Raw genomic sequence first — 25,159 nt, forward strand, 5'->3', positions numbered from 1 at the left:
GGGAGGCAGAGCAGTGGCCAGCACACAGCATGGTGAGGCAACAGAGCATGGGGGCTCTAATAGGAGGTGGGCAGGGCACACAGCCAGGCGCTGGTGCTCAAACCTAGTGGAAGGCAGAAAGAGCCATGAATAAGTGGACAGTATTTTACTCCAGTAATAGTTCATTTTTATTGTGTTAAACAGTGGACTCTACATATATTATGTTATCTAACTTTTAACATATGCTTAGGAGATGGGCATAACTTCTGCCATCGTATGGTGGGATTAGAGCCTAAAATATTAATAGATAACTTGCTCTCCACCAGTGTGATGGGCAGCCCAGGATCTGCACCCAGTCTGTTCTAGGATCCAGACCTTGACCTGCTACATTCTCCTTTCTTCTTTTCGGTATCTTCATAACATTCTATTTTTAATTTTTTTTGTAGAGATGGGGGTCTTGCTATGTTGCCCAGACTGGTCTTGAACTGGCCTCATGTGATCCTCCCACTTCTGCCTCCCCAAATGCTGAGATTAAGACGTTAGGGGCCACACCCCGCCATCAACATTCTTCTTCACACATTTTTGTAAACCTTGTGGAGCCTTCCACTTCAGTGACAATCCCATCAACAGCTCACATTCACCACCTTGGGTGACCGTAAGTCCAAGCCACAACTCAACAGGTAGAGACTCAAAGCAGACATCGTATCTCTGTGTATATAGGAAGACGCATTTTCTACAGCCTCATGCTACCTTCTTAGGTCTCTCCGGTCCCAGGACAATCGTAACATGGAGACGGATGGCTGGAAGAATAGGAGCTTGACAGCCAAAACTCCAGACCTAAAGAGGAATGACCCAAAGAGGAATGCCCCTAGATGACATCTTACTCATCAGCTGCTGCAAACCTGCCTGATCAGTCGTGAACCCCACTTGAGGAGGGACACTGACCGTTAGGTCTCACCCATTCTTAGGACTGTCAGTGTGACCGAAAATGCCACCTGCAGAGCCCAGGAGAGGAGCCCTCACCTTTACCCCCTTTCCCTTCTCCATCCTTCTCCCCGAAGCCCACAGCTCAGTGCCCTCTCCTGAGGAAGCCTCTGATCCCATAGCCAAGCACAAGTTCTAGGCCTGTGGGCACCAACAGGATGGGGCTGTGCAGTCAGGAAGCGCAAGCTCGGTGCAGGTACAGGTGTCTTAGTGCCCTACAGGTCAGGGGCATGACCTATGGACCGAACTGAGCCATTCACAGTGAGGCCTCGCCTGTCCTGGGATCACAGGCACACACAGCTCCCCACAACCACTCCATATACACACACACTTTTAAATTCCCATGAAAAAATTAACTTTGCATATATGGGCCACATGCCCTTCCATATCCTGCTTAAAGCACCTCAACAGCCCCTAAGTTCCTGTTTAGTCAAAATGACTTGCCCTGGAACCGGGCGCAGGCAAGGCTGCCCGCGTGAATGTGAGTCTGTTCACCCATCTCTAGTCTACAGCCCACACCAGGGCCTGGTCACGCTGCCTCCTGTCTTCTTCTGCGAGCAGGCCCAGCTGGCGTACGCAGGTGGCGACCTGGAATCAAGCAATCAAGCAGGTGCCTTCTCTCAGGTTACTCTTCCATACCTGCCGAGGAAAACCACAAAAGAACTCCAAGCTGCTTGAGTTAAAGTCTCCATTTATTTTTATTTTTATTTTTTTACAAAAATCCAATGTAAGACCATTGTGCTCGTGACGAAAAGGGGTGGGGTGGATGGACGTGGCATGGATATCAAAGCTTCCCCCCTCCAAACTAGGAGTTCCCCACTCGGTCTGGCGCAGCTCCCAGAAAGATCCCATCCTTCTGGACAGGACCCCAGCTGGTGAGCCGTGGCCTGAGACACAGTCCACACGGAGGAGCACTGCCCAGGGAGCCAGCGCTCACAGCGGCCTGCGGAGCCCTGGGATGGCGTTAAAGTAGGACAGCCCAAACCGGAGCAGCAAGCCGGCCACCCAGAGAACGAAGCGGTCCTGCACCCTGCGAGCCAGGACAAGGTGGCCACGGGCGGCTCACAGACAAGCCAAGGAGACCCGGGGTCTGTGGCGCTGCTTTCCCATCTTGCATGAGTCACAGGTCAGTGGCTTTCCCGTGGTGAGAATCACCTGAGCAGTGATACCGCGGCCACCTTGCTGCCTCTCACCAACTTGGGCGTGCCCCTCCGAACCTGTCTGCAGTCCTTCAAGCCAGTGTTCCTTTCAGGGTCAAGGAGGGCTGTCCTTGCTGGAAGCGCCGGCACCACAGCCCTCCCTGCAGCACGTTTTGGTGTCAGACCACTCAGCCCTTCTTGGATCCACCAGTGACATTCGAGGCCTGACAACCTGGCTCCACTAAAGGGACAGGCCCCTGACCCCACCACACAGACGACCTTTGCTCACCAAGTCCCTCTAAAAGGGGTCCCACCACACAGACGACCCCGGCTCACCGACTCCCACTAAAGTCAGTATATGAGTTCCTCACATTAAAATAAACCAGATAAAATAGCAGCCACAATATAGTGCCACACACCACACTCTTTGGCTCCCCGAGGGAAGAAGGCTACTGCTAAAAGGAATACAAGTCAGGAGTCAAGGAGAGCGCAACTAGAAAGTTCTGAGGCAGAGCGTCCGACCGCCGACTGCTGGGAACAAAACCACACTTCCTAGGTCGCTGCCTCAGCGGGGGAGCTACAGGCCATTGCCGGGGGAACCTCTGGAAACACAGTCCTGGCAGTATAGCCAGGTCCGCTTTGCCAATGGGGAGAGTTCCCTTAAGCCGAGCTAGCCCTACAGGTGGGTGGGAGCTACCAAAAGAGCCCAGCTTCAAAACAATACTTGAAGAGAACCCATGTGGTACAGGCAGGTCAGAGGAGAACGTATTCCGAGAAATAGAAGCACAGGATGCCAAGGTCTAGGGAAGACGAAACTGGCTTAAGGCATGTGCATGACCAGGACAGACCTGAGCTTTTGTTCAGTTGCTAGAAACCTTCGAGTCAACTCCACTTTAAGAAAGTAGGGTTCAAGAAACAGATTCATGGGCTAAATCCCTGACCAATTCCACTCACACCCTCCTAGGTTCCCCTACTGCCACTATGACCCAAAAAATTAGCTTATTTCCGTTTCGGCCCAGGGAACAGAATCCTAAGCAGGGAGTGGAAAGTGGTAACTCGGGCTGTGAATGCCTGTTGAGATTCGAAGGCTGGATGTGAGCTTACACAGCAAATCACGGCCTCCCATTGTTCTAGCACATACCAAACCTCAGGGGGTCCTACAGCCAAGCTGACATTAGGGGTCCAAAAACCACAGATAACACAGGATGGGGCTCCAGACAGAGGCAGGGGGAAGGTGAATTTCACCAAGGAATTATCCCAAGGCAGGCGCCTTGCTGTAAAACTTCCCGGCCAGCCGGGTGGGGTCCTCGAAGGACATTGGCTTGCTCTACACCAGGGAGAGGAGGCTGACCTGCAAACCACTTCAGACCACAGCAGACGTGCACCCTGCTGATTTCCTGTCCAATCCAAGAGAGAGCACTTCAGAAAAGCCTGAGGCCCACAGCACGTATGTTTCAACAAAAGAACAAGACAGAAAGAGCCATCTGGGAGTAGCATCTTCAGGTCCTATTCTTTCTCACTCTTTGCTTCCTCATTCTCTCTCAAACAAGGGAGAAATGGGAGAGCAGGGATAAGGACTGAGGCAAGCCTGGCCTAAAGATAAATCCTCAAAAATTACTGGCCCCAGCAACAGGAAGCTGAGCAGCCCACCAGGGTCAGGCGCTCCCAGGGATTCACTGGGAAGAGAATGTGAGTTACAGGTTGCTGACTGGCAACAGAAAGGGTATGGAAGAGACCCACAGGTCTTATCTCGTCCAGGCCCGTAAGAGGGCCAAGTTCATCCCTTTCTGGTTTCTGCACACAGATGGCACTGGGGAGGATGGGAGATGATCTTTAAGTATAAGCCAGTGACACAAGGCCAGGACCCATCTCCGCCAGAATACAGAACAAAGGAGCCTGCGCGGTCCCTCCCTTAGAGGCAAAACTCACACTCCCCCAGCCAAAAATATATATGTATGCGAGTGTGTGTGCATATATTTATATACACACACATATATAAATAAGTCTTGAATGGCAATTCTGAAACTTTCTCTTTTTAAATAATCATACTAGTTGTTATTGAATTTAAAAACCACAAACTAGCTGTCCTGGGCGTATGAACGGTGTGAGTGACTCTGCAGAGTCTCCACGGTCCTCAGTGTAAGCTATCAGTCAGTGCCCTGTGTGGGGAACCCCGGGGCCTCCGCCCAGGGCTCCAGGCCCAGTGTGGCCGACTTCAAGATAAAGGCAGCGGTTTCCTTCCACTCTTCATGCTGCCCCTCCCAGCAGAGGGTCTGGGCCACCCACCCAGCAGATGTCCCCAAGGTCCTGCAATGCCTAGGAACCTTGGGAGCCATCTTCCTCCCTCTGCCCATCCTATTCCCCAGACCTTGTGCTGCCCCTAGATGAACTTGAAGCACTTGGTCTTGTCATGAGGCAGGCGTGTCTTGAAGAGCACGGAGTCCACCCTGAACTGCGTGTACAGGAGGGGCATGTAGCCGTACACCTTCACAAAGAAGTTGATGCACTTGTGCCGCTCGTGGAAGTGGGAGTCATCGTGCGACAGGGCCTGAGGGCATCCTGGGCATCGGAATGTCCACCGTGAGGTCACCTGGAAATGGAAGAGAGACACAGAGTGGGAATCCCAGCTAATACCAACAAAACCCTTGCAGCTGAGCTGATCCCACAACCCCCATGTCCAGGGTGAAGACGCTGATCCCCCAGAGGCAACAACCCTGCAGAGTGTGGCAGGAGCCAGAGCCCCGCCCCAGGCCTCCTGCCTACCAGATGTCTCCAGAACATCGTCAGGTATTCTGTCCAGACGGCCTGCACTTCTCGGATGCCACAAGCCTTAACGTGTGTAGTGTCAGCTGTCTCAGTAAGTCTACTCCTAGTATGTACTTGGTTGCAGAGCCACAGTTAGGTACCCAGTTGTTTGTTTCATCAATGTTTTGAATCAAAATACTGAAGACTACCCAAAGAGGGGCTAGTCAAATCATTCTTGAATACTGTCCATAAAAAAGATGCTTAACAATATTTAAAGCCATGGGAAAGTGGCCATACTATAGTCTAGTCATATTGTTATTAATTAGAAAATGTCTAACCAGAAAAGCATGAAGAGGCGGACAGCTTCATTACAATGTGGCAGGCCGAATGGCATAAAAATCCCTCAGAACACCTGAACACGCAAGATGAAATACAGAAACCCTCTTTAAATACAGGGCTGAGCCTGTAATAAGAAATGAAATCACCTGTTGATTAATCCCAGCACTTTGGGAGGCCAAGGCAGGAAGATCGCTTGAGCCCAGGAGTTCAAAACCAGCCTGGGCAACAAAGCAAAACCGTATCTCCACAAAAGATAAAAATATTAGCAGGGTGTGGCAGCAGGCCAGTTATTTGGTGTAGTCCCAGCTACTTGGGAGGCTGAGACGGGAGGCTGCTTGAGCCCAGGAGTTTGAGGCTGCAGTGAGCTATGATGGTACCACTGCACTCCAGTCTGGGGGACAGTGAGAGCCTGTCACTCACTCACATATATACATGCATGCATGAATAAACAACGAAGAATGAATGAATGAATGAATGAAAGAATGAACGAAATCCTCAGAAGCCAATGAAAAAACAAATCCTGCAAGATAGCCATGAACCTGGGTTTTCAATGGGCTGAAGAAGCGACACCTGCAAAGCGGGCTTTGGAAACACTGGCTCCACGGAAGGGAGGATGGAGGGGAGCAGGGAGGGGAGGACGCCACACAAAGAAACATGGGGAAGAAATGTCTTTAAATTTATCTTCTACTTCCTTAATTTTCTTTTCACCTAAGTCTGATCTTTTTTTTGCCATTTTCACAGAGATGTTAATAACTATGATTTTCATTTTCAGTAGTTCCATTTAGGGCTTTCCAATCTGTTCTTTTTGGAGTGATTTGTTGCTTTTTTATGTTTTCAGGTTAGTCATTTTAAGCCTACTTGTTTTAGAGTCTACCTAATGGCTTTATTACTTGAAATCCTAGGCCGGGCGCAGTGGCTCATGCCTGTAATCCCAGCACTTTGGGAGACCTAGGCAGGCGGATCACAAGGTCAGGAGATCGAGACCACCCTGGCTAACACAGTGAATCTCCGTCTCTACTAAAAATACAAAAAATTAGCTGGGCATGGTGGCGGGCGCCTGTAGTCCCAGCTACTCAGGAGACTGAGGCAGGAGAATGGTGTGATCCCAGGAGGCGGAGGTTGCAGTGAGCCGAGATCGCACCACTGCACTCCAGCCTGGGTGACAGAGCCAGACTTTGTCTCAAAAAAAAAAAAAATAACCTGTGTATTATGTGTGTTCGCTCTTGCTCATGATCAGCTGTTTCCTTGGTGGCTAACCGGTAATTTTACATTTTAAGCTCATCTTCAATGAGGCTTTTCCTGTTCATGTCCTATGTGGCCTGAGGTGAAGAAATTTTTTTCTTAAGTGGGACTTCCTCTGCTGAGAGTAATTTCTCCTTATAACAGATTTTTGGTTTTATTCTGTCAAACAGTCCAAGGGTATCAATGCCTGGGTCTAGTTTTCTTTTTTTATTTTATTTTATTTATAGGACTCCCTATATTGCCCAGGCTGGTCTGGACTCCTGGTCTCAAGAAATCGTCCTGCCTCAGCCTCTCAACGTGCTGGGATTACAGACTTGAGCCACCTCATGTGGCCCTGGGTCGAGATTTCATACAGAATGAGTACCTAAGCCCATGGAGGCTCAAAAGACTATTTAACGTTCTCAACCTACACTTCGCGCCCCCCGCCCCGTCAGAGTCCAGGTTAAAATAAACAAGGTGCATGTCATCTCCCCGGGGCAACAGGTAGGAGATCTCCATTCTAATTCTCCGCCCTTAACAGGCTCTTCACTCCTTCACATGAATAAAACCCAAGCCTCTAGACAGCTAAGGTGAGAGCAGCCCCCCATGACGGCCTCAGTGACGCCCCCATGCTTGCCACCCTAAGTTTTAGTCCTCCCGTCTGCTTCCTTTCTGGCAATTCTCTTACCTTTTTATTAGCGCAACTATACACTGAAAAAAGAATTGTGTTACTTACAGTGATCAGGTTTTCAAATTACCTAGTCCACTATATTATAAAAACCGAGAACATTTACTGTAAAGTTTTTTTGGTTTTTTTTTTTTTTTAGATGGAGTCTCGCTCTGTAGCCCAGGCTGGAGTGCAGTGCGGTGATCTCAGGTGACTACGAGCTCCGCCTCCCAGATTCACACCATTCTCCTGCCTCAGCCTCCCAGCCTCCCGAGTAGCTGGGACTACAGGAGCCTGCCACCACGCCCGGCTAATTTTTTGTATTTTTAGTAGAGACAGGGTTTCACTGTGTTAGCCAGGACAGTCTCAATCTCCTGACCTCATGATCCGCCCGCCTCAGCCTCCATATTGGGATTACAGGTGTGAGCCATACCGCCCAGCCTACTGTCAAGTTTTTAAAAAGCAGACTGCAAATCAAGTATATAAATTTAAAATACAAAAATAAGGCCAGGTGTGGTGGTTCCCACCTGCAATCCCATCACTTTGGGAGGCCAAGGTGGGTGGATCACTTGAGCTCAGTTTGAGACCAGCCTGGCCAACATGGCAAGACCCCGTTTCTACTAAAAATACAAAAAAATTAGCTGGGCATGGTGGCACATGCCTGTAATCCCAGCTACTATGGAGGCTAAAGCAGGAAAATCACTTGAACCTGGGAGGCAGAGGTTGCAGTGAGCTGAGATCATGCCACTGCACTGCAACCTGGGTGACAGAGCAGGACTCCATCTCAAAAAAAAAAAAAAAAAAGAAAGAAAAAATATGTATATATGTATTTTTACACACATATGTGTGTGTGTGTGTGTGTGTGTGTATATATATGTATGGATAAATAAATAAGTCCCCACAATAGACAGGATACCAGAGAACCAAAAGAAGCCAAAAGTTTTAGTACTTTTGATTTCTTTCTGCATGTCTCTTTTCCCAAATAATTTTTAAATTTCTATTACAAATTAAGGGGAAAATTTTTAATTGAAAGACACATCCCATAACTTAATAGCAGAAGAGTAATCATTGTGTACGGCCAGTATTCGCCGTCAAAGCCCAGGTCCCAGAGTTTAAACTGGGAGGAGACACAGGCCAGTGCTCGAAGGGTGGCTCACCTCAGAACCTAGTCTCTGGGCAGTCATGACCTCCACAGCTCCCCCTCCAGGTCCCACCTGTCTCCTCACTTCCCCCCTCACTCACTGGCTGCTCCCTTAGAACCCTTTGGGGTCATGTCAACACCGAGTTACTGCTCTTCCCATGGTTCCCCCTGGAACAGGATGTGGGGGTCAGGAATCTGGGGAAGGACGTTCTCAAACAGCATCTATGTCCAGTATGTTCCATGGGGCTCTCACTAGATCTAAAAACCCTTCTCCTCACCCCAGACACCAGAATCCAGCCCCAGGAGAAATGCCCTTTAACCTGCATATTATTTCATGTGACACAAAAAGTATCTTTATAACTGTTGTTTTCACGGAAGCAGTGGTTTCCAAATGTTTTTAATCATGTAATCCATCAGTAAAAAAACTTTTAAGCCGGGTGCGGTGGCTCACACCTGTAATCCCAGCACTTTGGGAGGCCAAGGAGGGCGGATCACAAGGTCAAGAGAGCGAGACCAGCCTGGCCAACATGGTGAAACCCCGTCTCTACTAAAAATACAAAAATTAGCTGGGCATGGTGGCACATGCCTATAGTCCCAGCTACTCAGGGGGCTGAGGCAGGAAAATCGCTTGAACCTGGGAGACAGAGGTTGCAGTGAGCCGAGATTGTGCCACTGCACTCCAGCCTAGCACCTGAGACTCCATCTCAAAAAAAAAAAAAAAAAAAAACATTTAAGACTGCATCCCCAATATATTTGTAAATATATAACTGTTGCATAATAAAACATGCAAAAAAATTAAAAAGAATGAAACAACTATAATATAAACTGAAGTCTGGACATTTACTTATTTAACCAATATCATGGATCACAGTTTACATGGAAGATTCCAGGTAACTCAGTCTAAGAGAAATATTCGTTTTATGCTTAGTAACAATGAGGAAAATCCTCAATAGATGCCAAGAACCTGTATTACCCCAGAGAACCAAGACGTTCACCTGCATTTCGGCTTCCTTACCACCTAAGCCATCTGTTTTCTCAAAACTTTACGGGTGATTTTTTAATCTCTTATCCTGAATGAAGCCTATTTACATTCTGTGTTCTCCTTGCAAAAGTAGTACATTATTCAAACCAATAATATTACATTAACTCCCCATTTCTTTAGTCAATATCATTAAGATATTAACATTACTGAAAGAACACTGCCAATCATACAAAGCAGTCAGACCTCCCTAATTCAACAGGGAATAGTTTGACAGTAAAAATTGGAGGTATTTAAAGCACAACAAAAAAATTACTATTTTTGAACATACAATAGTACATATACCTGATACCATTAAAATTAGGTAAATAAAATATTTAATTCAAACTGGTTCTTTATTATGAAGTAAATCACTAGATTCATAAGTTGAAGGAATTACTAAGAGTTTGAAAACACACTTAATTTCAGCCTTTGAATTTGAAAACTCATCCCAATCTTGAATTCTTCATATATTCCAGAAAGATGAAGAAAATTCAGAAAGAATCCTCAGTTTTGAAGTTTTCACTTGGTAAGAATCATGTGCACCATGTCCACATTACTTCTACCTGCACTGAAGAGATGCCTTAGCTAGTGAAACACTGGCCTAATAATGCAGTAGACAAATACACTTTACAAAGATGAAAAATCCCCCATGTCTGTGCCTGCTCAGGTAACTGATGCTATTATTAGGCACCTAATCACTCAGATACTTTAAATTTTCATGGACCATGTCTTCTGGTCTACTAGAGAGGCATAAATTGATGCATATATCTTGACTCAAATCCAGTCCCTGGCTACATAGGAAAGGAAATATAAGGAATAGAAAATTGCGCCCAATGTTGTAACTGCTTTCTAAAACCTTTGCCTCCCTACCTCAAAGTCTACAAAGTCTTTTCATTGTTTAATGAGACCTACCACTGTACCTGGAAAACATACTATTTTTATATAAGTACTTGTGACTATTATTTTTCACAGTTAAAAAAATTGATACAGGCCGGGCGCGGTGGCTCAAGCCTGTAATCCCAGCACTTTGGGAGGCCGAGACGGGCGGATCACGAGGTCAGGAGATCGAGACCATCCTGGCTAACACGGTGAAACCCCGTCTCTACTAAAAAATACAAAAAACTAGCCGGGCGAGGTGGCGGGCGCCTGTAGTCCCAGCTACTCGGGAGGCTGAGGCAGGAGAATGGCATGAACCCGGGAGGCAGAGCTTCCAGTGAGCTGAGATCCGGCCACTGCACTCCAGCCTGGGTGACAGAGCGAGACTCCGTCTCAAAAAAAAAAAATTGATACATTATTTCGCTAATTATTCTTCTCCTGTGAGGCTTTAGCAGAAGTCTCGGACAGAAGAAACCCTGGGACAATCAGGAGTGACGTGCTACCCAGGAGCCACAGTTAGCCTCCAAATACATTTCTAGCTTTGTTATGCTTTGCTGCATGGAACCAGCGTCCTCTGGTGGCCACTCTGCTTAGCACTCAAGCTACGACCTATTTCTCACTAAGATGCCCAGGCTGGAGTGCAGTGGCTGTTCAGACACGCCCATGGAGCATTCAGCCTTGAACTTCTGGATTCAAGCAATCCTCCTGCCTCAGCCTCCTGAGTGGCTGAGACTACCAGGCGTGTGCCACTACACCTGGCTTCTAAACATATGATTTCATTATCGTTATTAGTATATGCTGGTGGGTACTTAGTCTAGAACCAATTATTAATTTTTTTTTGAGATGGAGTCTCACACTTAGTCACCCAGGCTGGAGTGCAGTGGCACGATCTCAGCTCACTGCCATCTCTGCCTCCTGGGTTCAAGCAATTCTCCTGCCTCAGCCTTCTGAGTAGCTGGGATCACAGGCACATGCCATCATGCCTAGCTAGTGTAGTGTAGTGTGTGTGTGTGTGTGTGTGTGTGTGTGTGTGTGTTTTCTTTTTGAGACTAAGTCTCGCTCTGTCACCCAGGCTGGAGTGTGGTGGCATCATCTCGGCTCACTGCAACCTCTGCCTCCCAGGTTCAAGTGATTCTCCTGCCTTGGCCTCCTGAGTAGCTGAGACTATAGGCGCGTGCCACCACGTCCAGCTAATTTTTGGTATTTTTAGTGGAAACAGGGTTTCACCGTGTTAGCCAGGATGGTCTCGATCTCCTGACCTCGTGATCCACCTGTCTCAGCCCCATAAAATGCTGGGATTATAGGCATGAGCCACTGCGCCCGGCCTAATTTGTATATTTTTTAGTAGAGTCGGGGTTTCACCGTGTTGACCAGGCTGGTCATGAACTCGTGACCTCAAGTGATCCGTCCGCCTAGGCCTCCAAAAGTGCTGGGATTACAGGCATGAGCCACCGCGCCAGGCTGAACACAACTATTTACTCATGGCAATGACACCCATGAAGGTAAACTTATTTCATAAAATTAAGTAATACACCTTTTTGATAATAATGAAAATATGACCTGATTAGTTTGTTGACCCTTCTAAAGACATCAGGTACAAATCTCTTACTGGAATTTAGCATTTTCTTCAATTATGAAACAGACATAAACACAGACATAAACACAGACATAAGCACAGTCACAAATATTCATTTGAAGTGACAGACTCCACAGTAATACTGGTTCTAATAACGTCTGCTTCTGTAAGGACTGAGCTATCCTAACCCTTACCAGCATGCTCTAACTTGCTGACAGAGCCCTCAAAGATGACAGGAAGGGGGTGGAACCAGGCTTTCCGTGCACTGAGCGTATTTGTTAATAACTCCAAGAAAAAACAGAACAATACCCTCAGAATTTCTAGAATTCACAGTTGTGAGTAGTCCTCACAGTTGATGTATTCATCCACCATGTCCCGGATGGCCTGGGGCATCACATAAGAATACAGGTAGGCATAATACTGTCAGAGGAATTCTAGAAATTCTGAGGGTATTTTTGGTTGTGAGCAAATAATTTACATAGTACTTATGTGCCAACACTATTCTTAGAGTCTTACATATATTAACTCAGAAATTCTTAAGTTTTTTGTTTGATGGACATCGCCTATGCCTCTGGCTTGGCAATCTGGTCAAGGCTGTGGACTCCTCAAAATAATGTTTTTAGATATATAAACTGCAATACACAGGATGACAAAGGAAGCAAGTTTCAGTAAAACACAGTGACACACATGCTCTTTTCCTAATGCATTAAATAACAACATCTAGGGGAAAGGGAATAACTGCCGTGAATTCAAAGTGGTAACAAATAGAAACAATACTTTTTGCAGATATTCCAACAAAGGTAATGTGATACGAAGTTATCTATGATTTCTACTGGTGACAAATCAGTTACTACAAATACTATGGTGAATTGTAGCCTGTTTCATAATTGAAGAAAATGCTAAATTCCAGTAAGAGATTAATAAAAATAATGATGCAACATCTTTCCCACCCAAGTTCCAAACCCTCTGATTTCTATCCATTGCCCTTAGGAATGAAGGGCCCCTGTTGTAACAACTCATTTAAGCCCACAATCCTTTGATGAGGTAGGTAGTATCATCCCTATGAATGAGGACTCTGAAGTACAGTGCAGTTACATGCTGTGCTACTGTAAAGCAAGTGAAGTAACCATGCGCGCATCCACAGTCCCACCAGCGGCGGGACCTCACCTTGATGGGGGGCTTCCGAGTGATGTGGGAGACAAGGAAGTTCATGGCGATGTCCTCACAGTTGATGTATTCATCCACCATGTCCCGGATGGCCTGGGGCATCACATAAGAATACAGGTAGGCATAATACTGTCAGAGGAAGAAAAAGAACCACATACTCTGTTAGAAGACACAGGTTGTTGGCTTTCAGCCAAAATATGCATGGGTGGAGGGGCTGTTTATGTGTGGCAGTAACTAGGAGGTATTACTGGCACTTAGGGCTAGGGCCAGGGATTCGAGACATCCTGTCGTGTGGATCTTCTGCAGTGAGGAATTATCCCATTCAAATTGCCATCATCACCCCCTTTAGTAACAATGTCGTATCATGTCCTTGGTACCACAGCAATTTTGAAATCAATATAAAGATCTGTCAAACTAGGTCAGATGCTGGTTCAGTTGAACACTATTTTATCTCTAACAATGGCCAAAAAAAAAGAAAGATAAGAGGGGGAAAAGCCTGGTTATTTTCTCAGATCTCAATAAATCACAGAACCATGAAACACACAATCCCTTGCTGCCTCCTGTACAGATTCCTGAGTCTGGTCACTACTCGCTATCGGCCTGGCTATCCCCTGCTCCCAGCCATCTTCATCTCTTGCCTGGATTCTCCACATCAGCTCCTAAATATTCTCCCTGCTGCCATATTCTTCCCTATATGCTAGTCCCAGCACAGCAGGTGACTGTGTTAATACTCAAGCCAACTGAACATGTCACCCCTTCGCTCCAAAGCCTCCAACACTTCCCATCTCACTGCGAGTAAAAGGCAAAGTTCTCAGACTGTCCTACAAGGCCCACAGAGGGGCATGTTGGAGCCACTCACACCTGCTCATGAATGCCGACTGCTACATTTTCAGAATGTTGTGAGCTTGTTGTTAAACATAGCCATTAAAGATGTAATTACATAAACTTCAAATTAAATAATTATATTAAAAATCCATGCAATAAATGCCTTCAACTCATTACTTCCTAATTTTGTATCTTACTATTACCTTGAGGTTACCTATATCTACTGTTTATGTTGAAATTACTATGTAATGGTGTACAACTGTGTATCTCTTCCCAAATCCATGTTCAGTGACTCATGTTGATAACTTCAAATCAGCCAAGGTAAGAATATTTATTCATACCACAGAAATCAGCAAATACTACAAGACAGGGCACATGTTAACTGCTATATGTTGCAATTTGCTGTAATGAACAAATGAACAGGTGAAGTGCCCAGCTAAACTGATTAACATATTTCACTACCTACAATATAATCTATTTAGTGAAATAACAAAATTTTTTTGTAACACAGAACAAATGTGCTCGTTTAAGATAACTTAAACTAACTTAAACAGCAAAGTACTTAAGAGTTGGTAAACTTAAAAAATGAATTGTACTATTTTTTTTTTTTTTAAACAAAAAGGTGATCCAGGCTGGGCATGGTGGCTCATGCCTGTAATCCCAACACTTTGTTTGGGAGGCCAAGGTGGGTGAAATGCTTGAGCCCAGGAGTTCAAGGCCAGCCTGGGCAACATAGGGAGAAGACCTCATAGCTATGAAAAATAAAAAAAATAGCCAGATGTAGTGGTATGTGCCTGTAATGTCTGCTACTCAGGAGGCTGAGGTGAGAAGATCGCTTGAGCCTGGGAGTTCTAGGCTGCACTGAGCCATGATTGTGCCACTCCAATCCAGCCTAGGTGACAGAGTGAGATTCCATCTCAAAAAAAAAAAGTAAGAATAAATAAAATAAAAAATAATACATTTTTTTAAAAAGGTAATTCAAATTTATTGACCCTTTAAATGGCCAGTGACTGTCCTTAGTATGCTGATGAGAATATATTAACATAACTCATGTCTTGAAAGAAGTGGCATTTTAATAAGAACTACCTTTTAATAATAATTTTTTTTAAAACTATGATGAAAGCATTATCAGAATAAATGTTCAGTTATTTCCATCAGCATGTGGTTCTGCTGTCAAAAATGATTTATGTTGGCCAGGCACGGTGGCTCACGCCTATAATCCCAGCACTTTGGGAGGCCAAGGTCGGTGGATCACTTGAGGTCAGGAGTTCGAGACCAGCTTGGCCAACAGGGTGAAACCCCATCTCTACTAAAAATACAAAAATTAGCCAGGTGTGGTGGCACATGCCTGTAATCCCAGCTACTGGGAAGGCCGAGGCAGAAGAATTGCTTGAACCCAGGAGGCAGAGGCTGCAGTGAGCCAAGATCACACTACTACACTCCAGCCTGGGCAAAGAAGTGAGAAGACTCCACCTCAAAATGAAAAGAAAAGAAGAAAAAAAAAAAAGTTTAATTTAGAAACAGACTTGACTTGCTGTAACACACAGTATCCAATCAAGATTTTCAAAAATAATAAAACATATTCAATCATACTGCTTTCACTAAAATTTAAGACTTCAGTGATCACATTATTTTAAAATTTTGTTTCATCTTTATTTCAACCTTTAAAAAATATCTATCACATGCATGGATCACTTGAGGTCAGGAATTCAAGACTAGCCTGACCAACATAGTGAAATCACATCTCTACTAAATATATAAAAATTAGCCAGGTGTGGTGGCGTGCTCCTGCAGTCCCAGCTACTCGGGAGGCTGAGGCAGGAGAATTGCTTGAACCTAGGAGGCAGAGGTTGCAGGGAGCCGAGATCGTGCCACTGCACTCCAGCCTAGGCCACAGAACACGACTCAGTCTCAAAAAAATAAAAACAGAAATGGGTGTAAGAAAAACGAGGAGCCACAGGCAGGTGCGTGCACACAGACCCCATCATGGGCCCCAACTACAGGAGCAGCCGCCATGAAGCCCTAGCCAGGGCCTCATAGGACCTGATCTTCATTTGTATTGCAGCTCAGGTCTTTTACGAAATCTTCTGATTTTTAAAAGTTGTCAGTGTATAGGACAACACTAGAGGGCCCAAAAATCTCTCTGGAAGCCAACTGAGGCTTGGGGGCTGCTGGTCTGTAATCTTCTTTATAGATTTTCACACAGGAAAAATACTAAATTTCATTAAGTAAATGATTTCTTGAAAGTAGAGGTACCTGACCGTTGGTGGTTTTAAAGAACAATCTGAATCTGAGAAGGCAATTCAGAAGAAAAGTACATCCTCAAGGTATGAGTAGACACTGCTAAGATCAGTCAGTGGCTCCTTCTTAGCTGACCAGCTGCTAACACCCTGCTCCTCTCACCCTACTTGCAATTCCCCAAACAAAACCCACCCAAGGAAAGGAAGTCCTGAGGAGAAGTGCAAGAATGGGATGAGTGTATCAACTTCACACATTAAGTTTTTAAAAGAACAGCTGGAAGTTTAATGACTGCTTAGGCTGGTTCAAAATGTCCCTATAGGTCAGGCACAGCGCCTCACATCTGTAATCCCAACACTTTGGGAGGCTAAGGCGGGCAGATCGCTTGAGCCCAGGAGTTGGAGACCAGCCTGAGCAACACTGCAAAACCGCGTCTCTACTACAAAAAATACCAAAAAAAATACCAAAAAATTAGTCAGGTCTACGTAGTGATGCATGTCTGTCATCCCAGCTACCCAGGAGGCAGAGGCAGGAGGGTCACCTGGTCCCAAGAGGTTGAGGCTGCAGTGAGCCGAGAGCCCACCCTTATACTCCAGCCTGGGTGACAGTGAGACCCTGTCTTAAAAAACAAAAAAAGTCCCTATAAAAATGAATTGTATTGTTCTATTTGAGGTGACTGGCAAGATGCCACCACCTGAGATGTGAGCTATGTAAGGGAGAAAAGACTTCAAAGAGCTGGGGAGAGACAGTGAGGGAAGAGTTTATCTGAAGTGTCTGAGGGGCAAACGGGAGATATGCTGAAAACAATTAAATACACAAACGCAAACCTCAGCAAGAAAGGCCAAGGCTGGAATACAGAAGAGGAAATCACCAGCCTGCAGATGCGAAGAAAAGCCTCGAAACCTTGAGTGTGTGAGAGAGCGCCTAGGGAAAATAAGACGAGCAACAGAGGCTAGACCCCGGGACACTTCGCCATCCATGCAGAGAAAGCGGTGGGAGGGTCTTCTGTGAGGACAGTGAAGGCGCCAGAACCGTGGAGGTTGTGAATGCAGACAAAGAGAAGGAGGCAGGTGCCACCATCTTTGGTGACTGTCAGGGCACGATGAAAAGGCTAGTAGATGGCAGGAAGACAGACGACAGGAGCTGCAAATGAGACTTTATGTGCCAGTTGGGAAGGAAGTGTCATTGGTAAGCAATGAAAACGTTCCCTACGCCTGCCCTGTGCCAAAGCACAGATGTGGGGAAATGAGTGCCTCAAAGTCTACAGGAAAAGGCTGGCCGGGCGCAGTGGCTCACACCTGTAATCCCAGCACTTTGGGAGGCAGAGATGGGCAGATCACGAGGTCAGGAGATCGAGACCATCCTGGCTAACATCGTGAAACCCCGTCTCTACTAAAAATACAAAAAAATTAGCCGGGCGCGGTGGCGGGCGCCTGTAGTCCCAGCTACTCCGGAGGCTGAGGCAGGAGAATGGCATGAACCCGGGAGGCGGAGCTTGCAGTGAGCTGAGATTGCGCCACTGCACTCCAGCCTGGGGCACAGAGCGAGACTCCGTCTCAAAAAAAAAAAAAAAAAAATAGGCTAAAGGGAGCACTGTCTTCAGAGAAGACTCGGGACAGAAGAGGTGCTCTGTGAGGTGGGCAGTGGGGGTAATGACGGGGTAATCTTAGAACAGGGACTCCTCAGGGCCCGAGAAGACCTCAGGAGGGAGGTAGAGAGCAGCACTCATGGACACAGAAGGCAAACCACATACAGCACTGTAAACTTTCTAGACGCCACATCGTTAAAAAGTAAAAAGAGACAGTAAAATTCAATAATTTTATTTAACCCAGTAATCCAAACTAACTGCATTTCAAGATGCAATCAATATAAACAATTACTGAGCTATGTGACACCCTTTGTTACAAGTTTTCGAAAGCTGTTGTGCACTTTACACTTAACAGCACGTCTCCATTCTGACCAGTCATGTGCCAGGTGCTCTGTGGCCACACGTGGTCAGGGGCCACTTTACAGAATGGAAGAGGTAGAGAGGGAAGACAGGCCAACAGCAAAAAACAGAACACAGAACAGTAGAGGAGGAAAGACCACAGGGGTCCTTCCTAAGCTTCAGATATTCAGTGAAAATCAGATTATGAGACACAGTGAAAGAATAAGCACTAAAAGTATCACAAAGAACTGGCAGAGCCACACAGAGACTCATCACGGGGCCTGGGACAGGCATGGTACATCTAAGTCAGACAAGTGCCCAGGTCACCTTCTGATAGCCGGGCCATATCTGGGGTGGCAGTGTTGAAACTGGAAGGTATTTGAGGTGTCTTTTAGCCCACAGCCTTCAGTTTTACAAAGGGAGAGCCAACGCCCAGAAAGACAAAGTGGTTTCCAAATGGCCTATGTGCAACTGTACAGGCAACCCTCTCATCTTGACTTTTTATCCCAGAGTTGCTCTAAGCATCTTGATCATTGTCTCTAAAAATTGAAACAACTGACTTCTAGCAAAGAAGAAACATGTAAGAAGCATTAGGAGAGCTAAGCTGAGGGCAGCATTCCACTATCACGCAAAGGCCAAACTCTCACCAAGTCAATGCCATTATTACCAGCTTTTTCCTACCTTGTGAAAGAAGGCAGCACCTGTCAGCACCATGGACAGCTCACATGAGTAGTTGGAGTTGTAGAGCCAGGACTGATGGGGGATGTCCCATGCGTGGTAACGGCCAGGGAAGCCCACGATGCGGTCCCGAGCTTCTCTCCACACCCTTGAAAAACACAAGGGCATACACAGACCTGAGTACAGAGCTCTAGGGTCATCAAAAGTGTTCACAGTTATTGCCTCCACCTTACAAGCTCTGGCCCTTAGGCTTTTACTTCTCTTATCCTTCCAAAATAAAACAAAATCAACAACAAGCCAAACAGGATAAAAGCAAATAAGGTACCATATTCAGCTTCCTTAATAAGCACCTGCACATTGTTCCTCTAGCAGTCAGTATCCTCCAGCCCTTCCAGAAAGAGTAAGTCATAACTTGGGAAAGGGGTCTCCAGCATGGGGTATGTACAATAATCTACTAAGGAGGTCTCCAGAATGGGGTATGTACAATAATCTACTAAGAAGCAGGAAGATGATATCAATTTCAATTCTTTTTTTAGCTTATTTAATTTCCAAGAAAGGGCCTGGCAGGGTGGCTCATGCCTGTAACCTCAGCACTTGGGAGGCCAACACAGGAGGACCGCTTGAAGCATGGAGTTGGAGACCTGCCTGGGCAACATAGCAAGATCCTGTCTCTACAAAAAAAAAACTGTTTCTAATTAGCTGGGCATGGTGGAGTACAACTGTACTACTAGCTACTTGGGAGGCTGAGGTAGAAGGAATGCCTGAGCCCAGGAGTTCAAGGCTGCAGTGAGCTGTGATTGCACCACTGCACTTGGCCTGAGCAACAGAGCAAGACCTGGCTCTAAAAATGAATGAACCAACATTTTCTAAGAAAGGCTTTGTTTTTAACGAGCACGACATATTAGTTCAGTAGGACGTGTATGTAATTTACATATACTGCACACTTTTCTTTTATGAAGAAGGAACATAATAAAAAGGTTTAGAGACCACTGGTTTAACCACAGAAGACTACTGAACTGCACCACTCCTAATTCCAAATTTGAGCAGGGCTGAGGGAGAAACGTGTATCGTGAGAAGTGGTCTACAGAACCATACAACTGAAAGGTTTCATTAAATGGCAGAAATAAATGGAGAATTCAATATGTTTCAGTAGAAACTTTTATATCATCTCCAAATTTATAGGCAAAGTAGAACAAATAAAATTGATCCCCAGTTTCACAGGATAAATTGGAGAACTGAAAGCGTTTGAAGCTCCACAGAACCCAACAGGCCTGCAAACTCCCTCATCACTTACATGGAACTTCAGTTCCTAAGACACAGATTTTATTTCAAAAAGAGCTCCTCTCCTAATAAGTCTGGAAGACTCTAATCTAATCCAAAAGATGAAAAATCACAATTTCTATCACAATGTAATAGCCTTCTAGGTGGGTTTTTTAAGACAAGTGATTTTTTTTTAATTGTGGCAAAATAAACATAAAATGTACCATCTTAATCATTTTTAAATATATGGTTCAGTGGCGTTACAGACATTCAGTGTTGTTCAACCATCCCTGTCATCCATCTCCAGAACTCTTTCATCTGCCCAAACGGAAACTCTGTCCCCATTAAACATTCATCCCCACTCCCACCTTCCCGCAGCCTCTATTCTGCTCTCGGTCTCTATGAATGACTACCTAGGGACCTCACATAATGGAACCACAGTATTTAGCCCTCTGTGTTGTTTGCACTTCTGTTACAAATAATGCTGCTCTGGTCATTCGTGTACTCCTTTGGACACATGCTCTCAAGTCTCTTGGTATACCTTTTCTATCTGTCCCTTACGATTGATTCTATCTGTCTCTTTCTTGGCTACATAAGTTGACATGAGTCAAGATCTATCTTTGCCAGAGGAAAGAATTCTTAGACTTACCCTTTCCTTTCAACTTAGGTCTGTTTCATTCCCATTAATGTGAAATAACCAAATTGGGGAGACTAATAAGAGAAAGGCTTTAGATCAAAGGATGCCCAAACGCATGAGAAAAGGGTCAGGGTAGGAAAAGGTTGGGATGTACAGACAGCAATAATTCACCAGCTCCATTACCAGAGGCTAAATCTCAAACATGAATGACTGTTAAGAGACACATTAAAAGGCTTCCCATTACTCTCTCACCACCTGCAAATCTGCTGGAAAATAGCATGGGCAAGGTCAGAAGTCCCTAAATCAGGGGCTTGGAAGCTATGTTAATCCCAGCTATGTTAATAAGCTTCAAACTCCTTAAAGCTGGGCTCCTTATCAAAATCATTCTTGGATCTAAGGGTTGGCAGTTCTCCTGTTAACACCCCATGACTATGCTCACCACACCAGTCCTTCAGCATGCTCCAAACCACGTCATGCTGCAGCAGAAACACACTCCCTACTGCCCACCCCCTACCACTACCACCTGCAGCAGCAAAGATCACGCCTGGAGCTACTGCATGGCTTTTTTCCTTTCATAAAAACAAATGGAGAGAGTCAGCTATTTGTTATCATGTAAAAAAAAACACACCTCGGCTTACAAGGGTTTTTTTTAAAATCACAGCTATCAATAGACTTGCTTCAATAGTACACTAGGCAAGAGGTCAAAGGAAATGTGAGAGGCTGGGTGGAGGAGAATAAGAACAGATGTTCTAATTTTTGAGAAATGTGTCAAATCATTCTTTACAGATGGATTTAAGACAGATGAGCAATAAAGCCACTGCTCTTTTCATCTGAGCATCTGCTCTTACAAGCCTAAGCCAAAGGCAACCCCATTGCCAGGTAGGTCAGGTTAGGCCTTCGGTGAACAGAATGGAAGCACAGAGAAAGAACTCTCTATTCTGGATCCACACTTAATTTGAACAAGACCTCCAAAGAAATCTACTCCAGTGACTTTTTTTTTTTTTTTTTTTTTTTTTAAGCTCTGTTGCCCAGGCTAGAAGTGGCGCGATCTTGGCTCACTGCAACCTCTGCCTCCCAGGTTCAAGTAATTCTCCTGTCTCAGCCTCCTGAGTAGCTGGGATTACAGGTGCGTGCCAACACGCCCTGCTAATTTTTTATATTTTCAGTAAAGACAGGGTTTCACCATGTTGGCCAGGCTGGTCTCGAACTCCTGACCTCAGGAGAATCCACCCACCTTGGTCTCCCAAAGTGCTGGGATTACAGGCGTGAGCCACTATACCTGGCCTCCAGTGGTTTTCAAATGATGTGGGGAAGAACTAATTTTTCCCCAAAATTATTATAGATTAATACTTTGGTAAAATACAACAAAAATGAACTGCCTGGTTTCTAAATATGACACCCAAAGCACAAGCAACCAAAGAAAACAGATCCATTGAATTTCAAAACATGAACTCTGTGCTTCAAATAATACCATCAAGTAAGTAAGAAAATAACTCATGGAATGGGAGAAAATATGTGCAACTCTGATCTCTGATAAGGGACTTGCATCTAGAATATATAAAGAACTCTTATAACATGAAAATAAAAAGACAACCCTGGCCTGGTGCGGTAGCTCACGCCTGTAATCCCAGCACTTTGGGAGGCCGAGGCAGGTGGATCACCTGAGGTCAGGAGTTCGAGACCAGCCTGGTCAACATGGTGAAACCCCGTCTCTCCTAAAAATACAAAAATTAGCTGGGCATGGTGGCGGGCACCTGTAGTCCCAGGCACTTGTAAGGCTGAGGCAGGAGAATGGCATGAACCCGGGAGGCGGAGCTTGCAGTGAGCCAAGATCACACCACTGCACTCCAGCCTGGGCGACAGAGCGAGACTCCGTCTCAAAAAAAAAAAAAAAGGACAATCCAAACAAAAATGGGCAAAGAATGTGAAAAGCCATTTCTCCAAAGAAGGTATACAAAGGCTAACTGATGAATAAGCGCATGAAAAGATATTCAACATCCAGAGAAATGCAAATCACAACCATATGGCTGGGTACTGTGGCTCATGCCTGTAATCCCAGCACTTGGGAGGCCTGCTCCAGTCCAGGAGTTTCAGACCAGCTTGAATAACAAAGTGAGACCCCATCTCTACAAAAAAAAAAAAAGAAAATGTAAAGATTAGCCAGGTGTGGTGATGTGAGCCTGTAGTCCCAGCTACTCAGGAGGATCACTTGAGCCCAGGAGTTCAAGGTTACCACGTGCTAAGATTGCACCACTGTACTCCAGCCTCAGTAACAGTGTGAGACCCCCATCTCAAAATAAATAAACACACACACACACACACACACACACACACACACACACAAGAGTTGTCACTTTACAATGACTAGGACGGCTATAAATTTTGAAAATAGAAAATAACAAGCGTTGACAAGGATGTGGAGAAACTAGAAGCTTCATACACTGCTGGTGAGAATGCAGTATGGGGCCACCACCCAGAAAAACAATCTGACAGGCTCAAAATGTTAAAGCAGCTATCCACATTACTCTTAGGTATACACTCAAAAGGAATCACATGTTCATACAAAAACTTGCACATGAAGGTTCACAGCATTACTCACAATAGCCAAGAAATAGAAATGACCCAAACAGCCATCAATAGAAAATGAATGATGAACTGGTACCTGGGCTGGGCACCATGGCTCAAGCCTGTAATCCCAGCACTTTGGGAGGCCGAGGCGGGCAGGTCGCCTGAGCTCAGGAGTCCAAGACCAGCCTGGGCAACATGGTGAAATCCCATCTCTACTAAAATACAAAAAAATAAAATTAGCTGGGTGTGGTGGTCCATACCTGTAATCCCAGCTACTCAGGAGGCTGACATGAGAGAATCACTTGAACCTTGGAGGCAGAGGCTGCAATGAGCTGAGATCAAGCCACTACATTCCAGCCTGGGCAACAGAGTGAGACTCCATCTCAAAAAAAAAAAAAAAAGAACTGGTACCTGCTACAAGATGGATGAACCCTGAAAACATCATGTTCAGTGAAAGAAGAAAGTCACAAAAGGCCATGCATGGTTGTACGGTTCTATTTATAGAAAATGTCCAGAATAGGCAGATTTATAGAGACACAAAGATTGAGTGGCTACCTAGGACTGAGAGGGGTTGGAGAAAAATTGGGAGTGGCTGTTAATAGGTACTAGGTACAGCGTTTCCTTCAGTGGTGATGAAGATTTCTAAAATTAACCATGGTGATGTTTGTACAACTCTGAATATACTAAAACCACTGAATCGTACACTTATATGAGTGAATTTTATGGTGTATGAATTATATTGAAGAAATGTTGCAAAAAAAAGAACTGCAAGAAAAATAATCATATACTTGGATTTCACAGTAAATGTCAAATTGCTTTAAAAGTTTCTGAATGCTTGCCCTCAATTTTTGTACTTCCCTCACCATAAACAGGTAACCAACTGTCCCTAAGCCAACATCCCAGTCCCTGACACACTTGGAGTAGCCTTCATCTACTCCATCCTCTTCCCCGCAGTGACCCTCAAGTGGGATCCTTCAGCAATTCCTAAGACTCAGGAAGGCACGAGAGTTGAAGGCTGGGTGAACGTTGGGAGTGTGACAAACGTGCATTTGAACCCAGAGCTCTGCTGCCACTTCCTAGCTTCTACATGGTTTTGTTCTCTTGTATCTCAATTTACTCCTATATAAAATGGAGACAGCTACAATTTATGTCATCAAATTTTAGAAGGATTAATGAGATAAGACAGAAAAAGTCCTAGGCTAGTCCCTGGCACACAGTACAGGTTCAACATATGTTTAGCATCATCATCAGTCGTCATCATTACCACCACCTCCTTTTCCTCCTCCCCTTCTTTTCCCTTTCAAATCATTGCTTCTGACACCCTCCTTCCCCCAAATCTTTTTGGGTCCAGGATCCTGGCACTGTTCCATTGCTCCAACACACAGCAACATGTCACTTTTGCCTGCCTGGAAGTTACTTCCCATTCCTCTAAAAACAAAACCCTCCTATTTCCTTTAGAGAACTACCCTACCCATTGCCTCTACTCTCTGCCCATGTGGTTTGGATTTAAGGATGATACACCTGCAGCACCAGGAGCAGGCAGATAACCACAGTCTAGCCAATCAAAGAATTCCACCTCCCTGGCCACAGAGGGAAGGCCTGTAGGAATGCAGAGCGGAGCTTAGAGGTAAAGAGAGACTCCTCCAACGCCATCTACAAGCCTGCATCCAGCCACGTCCTACATCAGCCCTGACTACCTGTAAGGGTTTCTCAGTTACCATCAGCCAAGAAATTCATTTTGCTGCCTAATCCAGGTTTTCTGTCACTTGCAACCTAAAGTGTTTGACTGGAAATTAGTCTCTCACCGGAACCCAAACATGATTTCGTCATGGCGGAGGTGAGCGTCGTCATCGATGGACAGGATGGCCTCTGTCTCAATTTCATTCCAGGGTAAGAATCGGTTGTTCAAACTGTTCTTCTCAGTACGGACCACCTGTGATGAGGAAGGAAAAACATTAAAAATCAAGGCTGTGTTATGGAAGGTCAAACAAAATGTGTATTTAAGTCCAAGGAGATCATGACTGGATTTACTGAATAATTTTGACTGATCTCCGCACTTGTAAAATCTAACATATGCCTTTCAGGAATAAAAGCTGCCTTAAACTTCAACAAATGTATATGGATTGACCTTTTTAGCTTCATTCGTTAGCTAATTTTCTTGTGAATCAAGC

General features: G+C 45.2%; 1 protein-coding gene across 1 annotated transcript in view; it reads right to left on the reverse strand.

The window, feature by feature from the left end:
* Positions 1 to 1,637: 1,637 nt before the first annotated feature.
* EXTL3 (exostosin like glycosyltransferase 3) overlaps positions 1,638 to 25,159 on the reverse strand; it is a 78,654-nt gene continuing 55,132 nt past the window's right edge. Inside the window, 4 exon segments of the mRNA XM_010370904.2 lie at positions 1,638 to 4,692; positions 12,856 to 12,984; positions 18,527 to 18,671; positions 24,794 to 24,921. Coding sequence (XP_010369206.2) covers positions 4,483 to 4,692; positions 12,856 to 12,984; positions 18,527 to 18,671; positions 24,794 to 24,921 — 612 coding nt within the window. The 3' untranslated portion in view covers positions 1,638 to 4,482.

This window comes from Rhinopithecus roxellana, chromosome 9 (genome assembly GCF_007565055.1).
Source record: "Rhinopithecus roxellana isolate Shanxi Qingling chromosome 9, ASM756505v1, whole genome shotgun sequence".
Lineage (NCBI taxonomy): Eukaryota > Metazoa > Chordata > Mammalia > Primates > Cercopithecidae > Rhinopithecus > Rhinopithecus roxellana.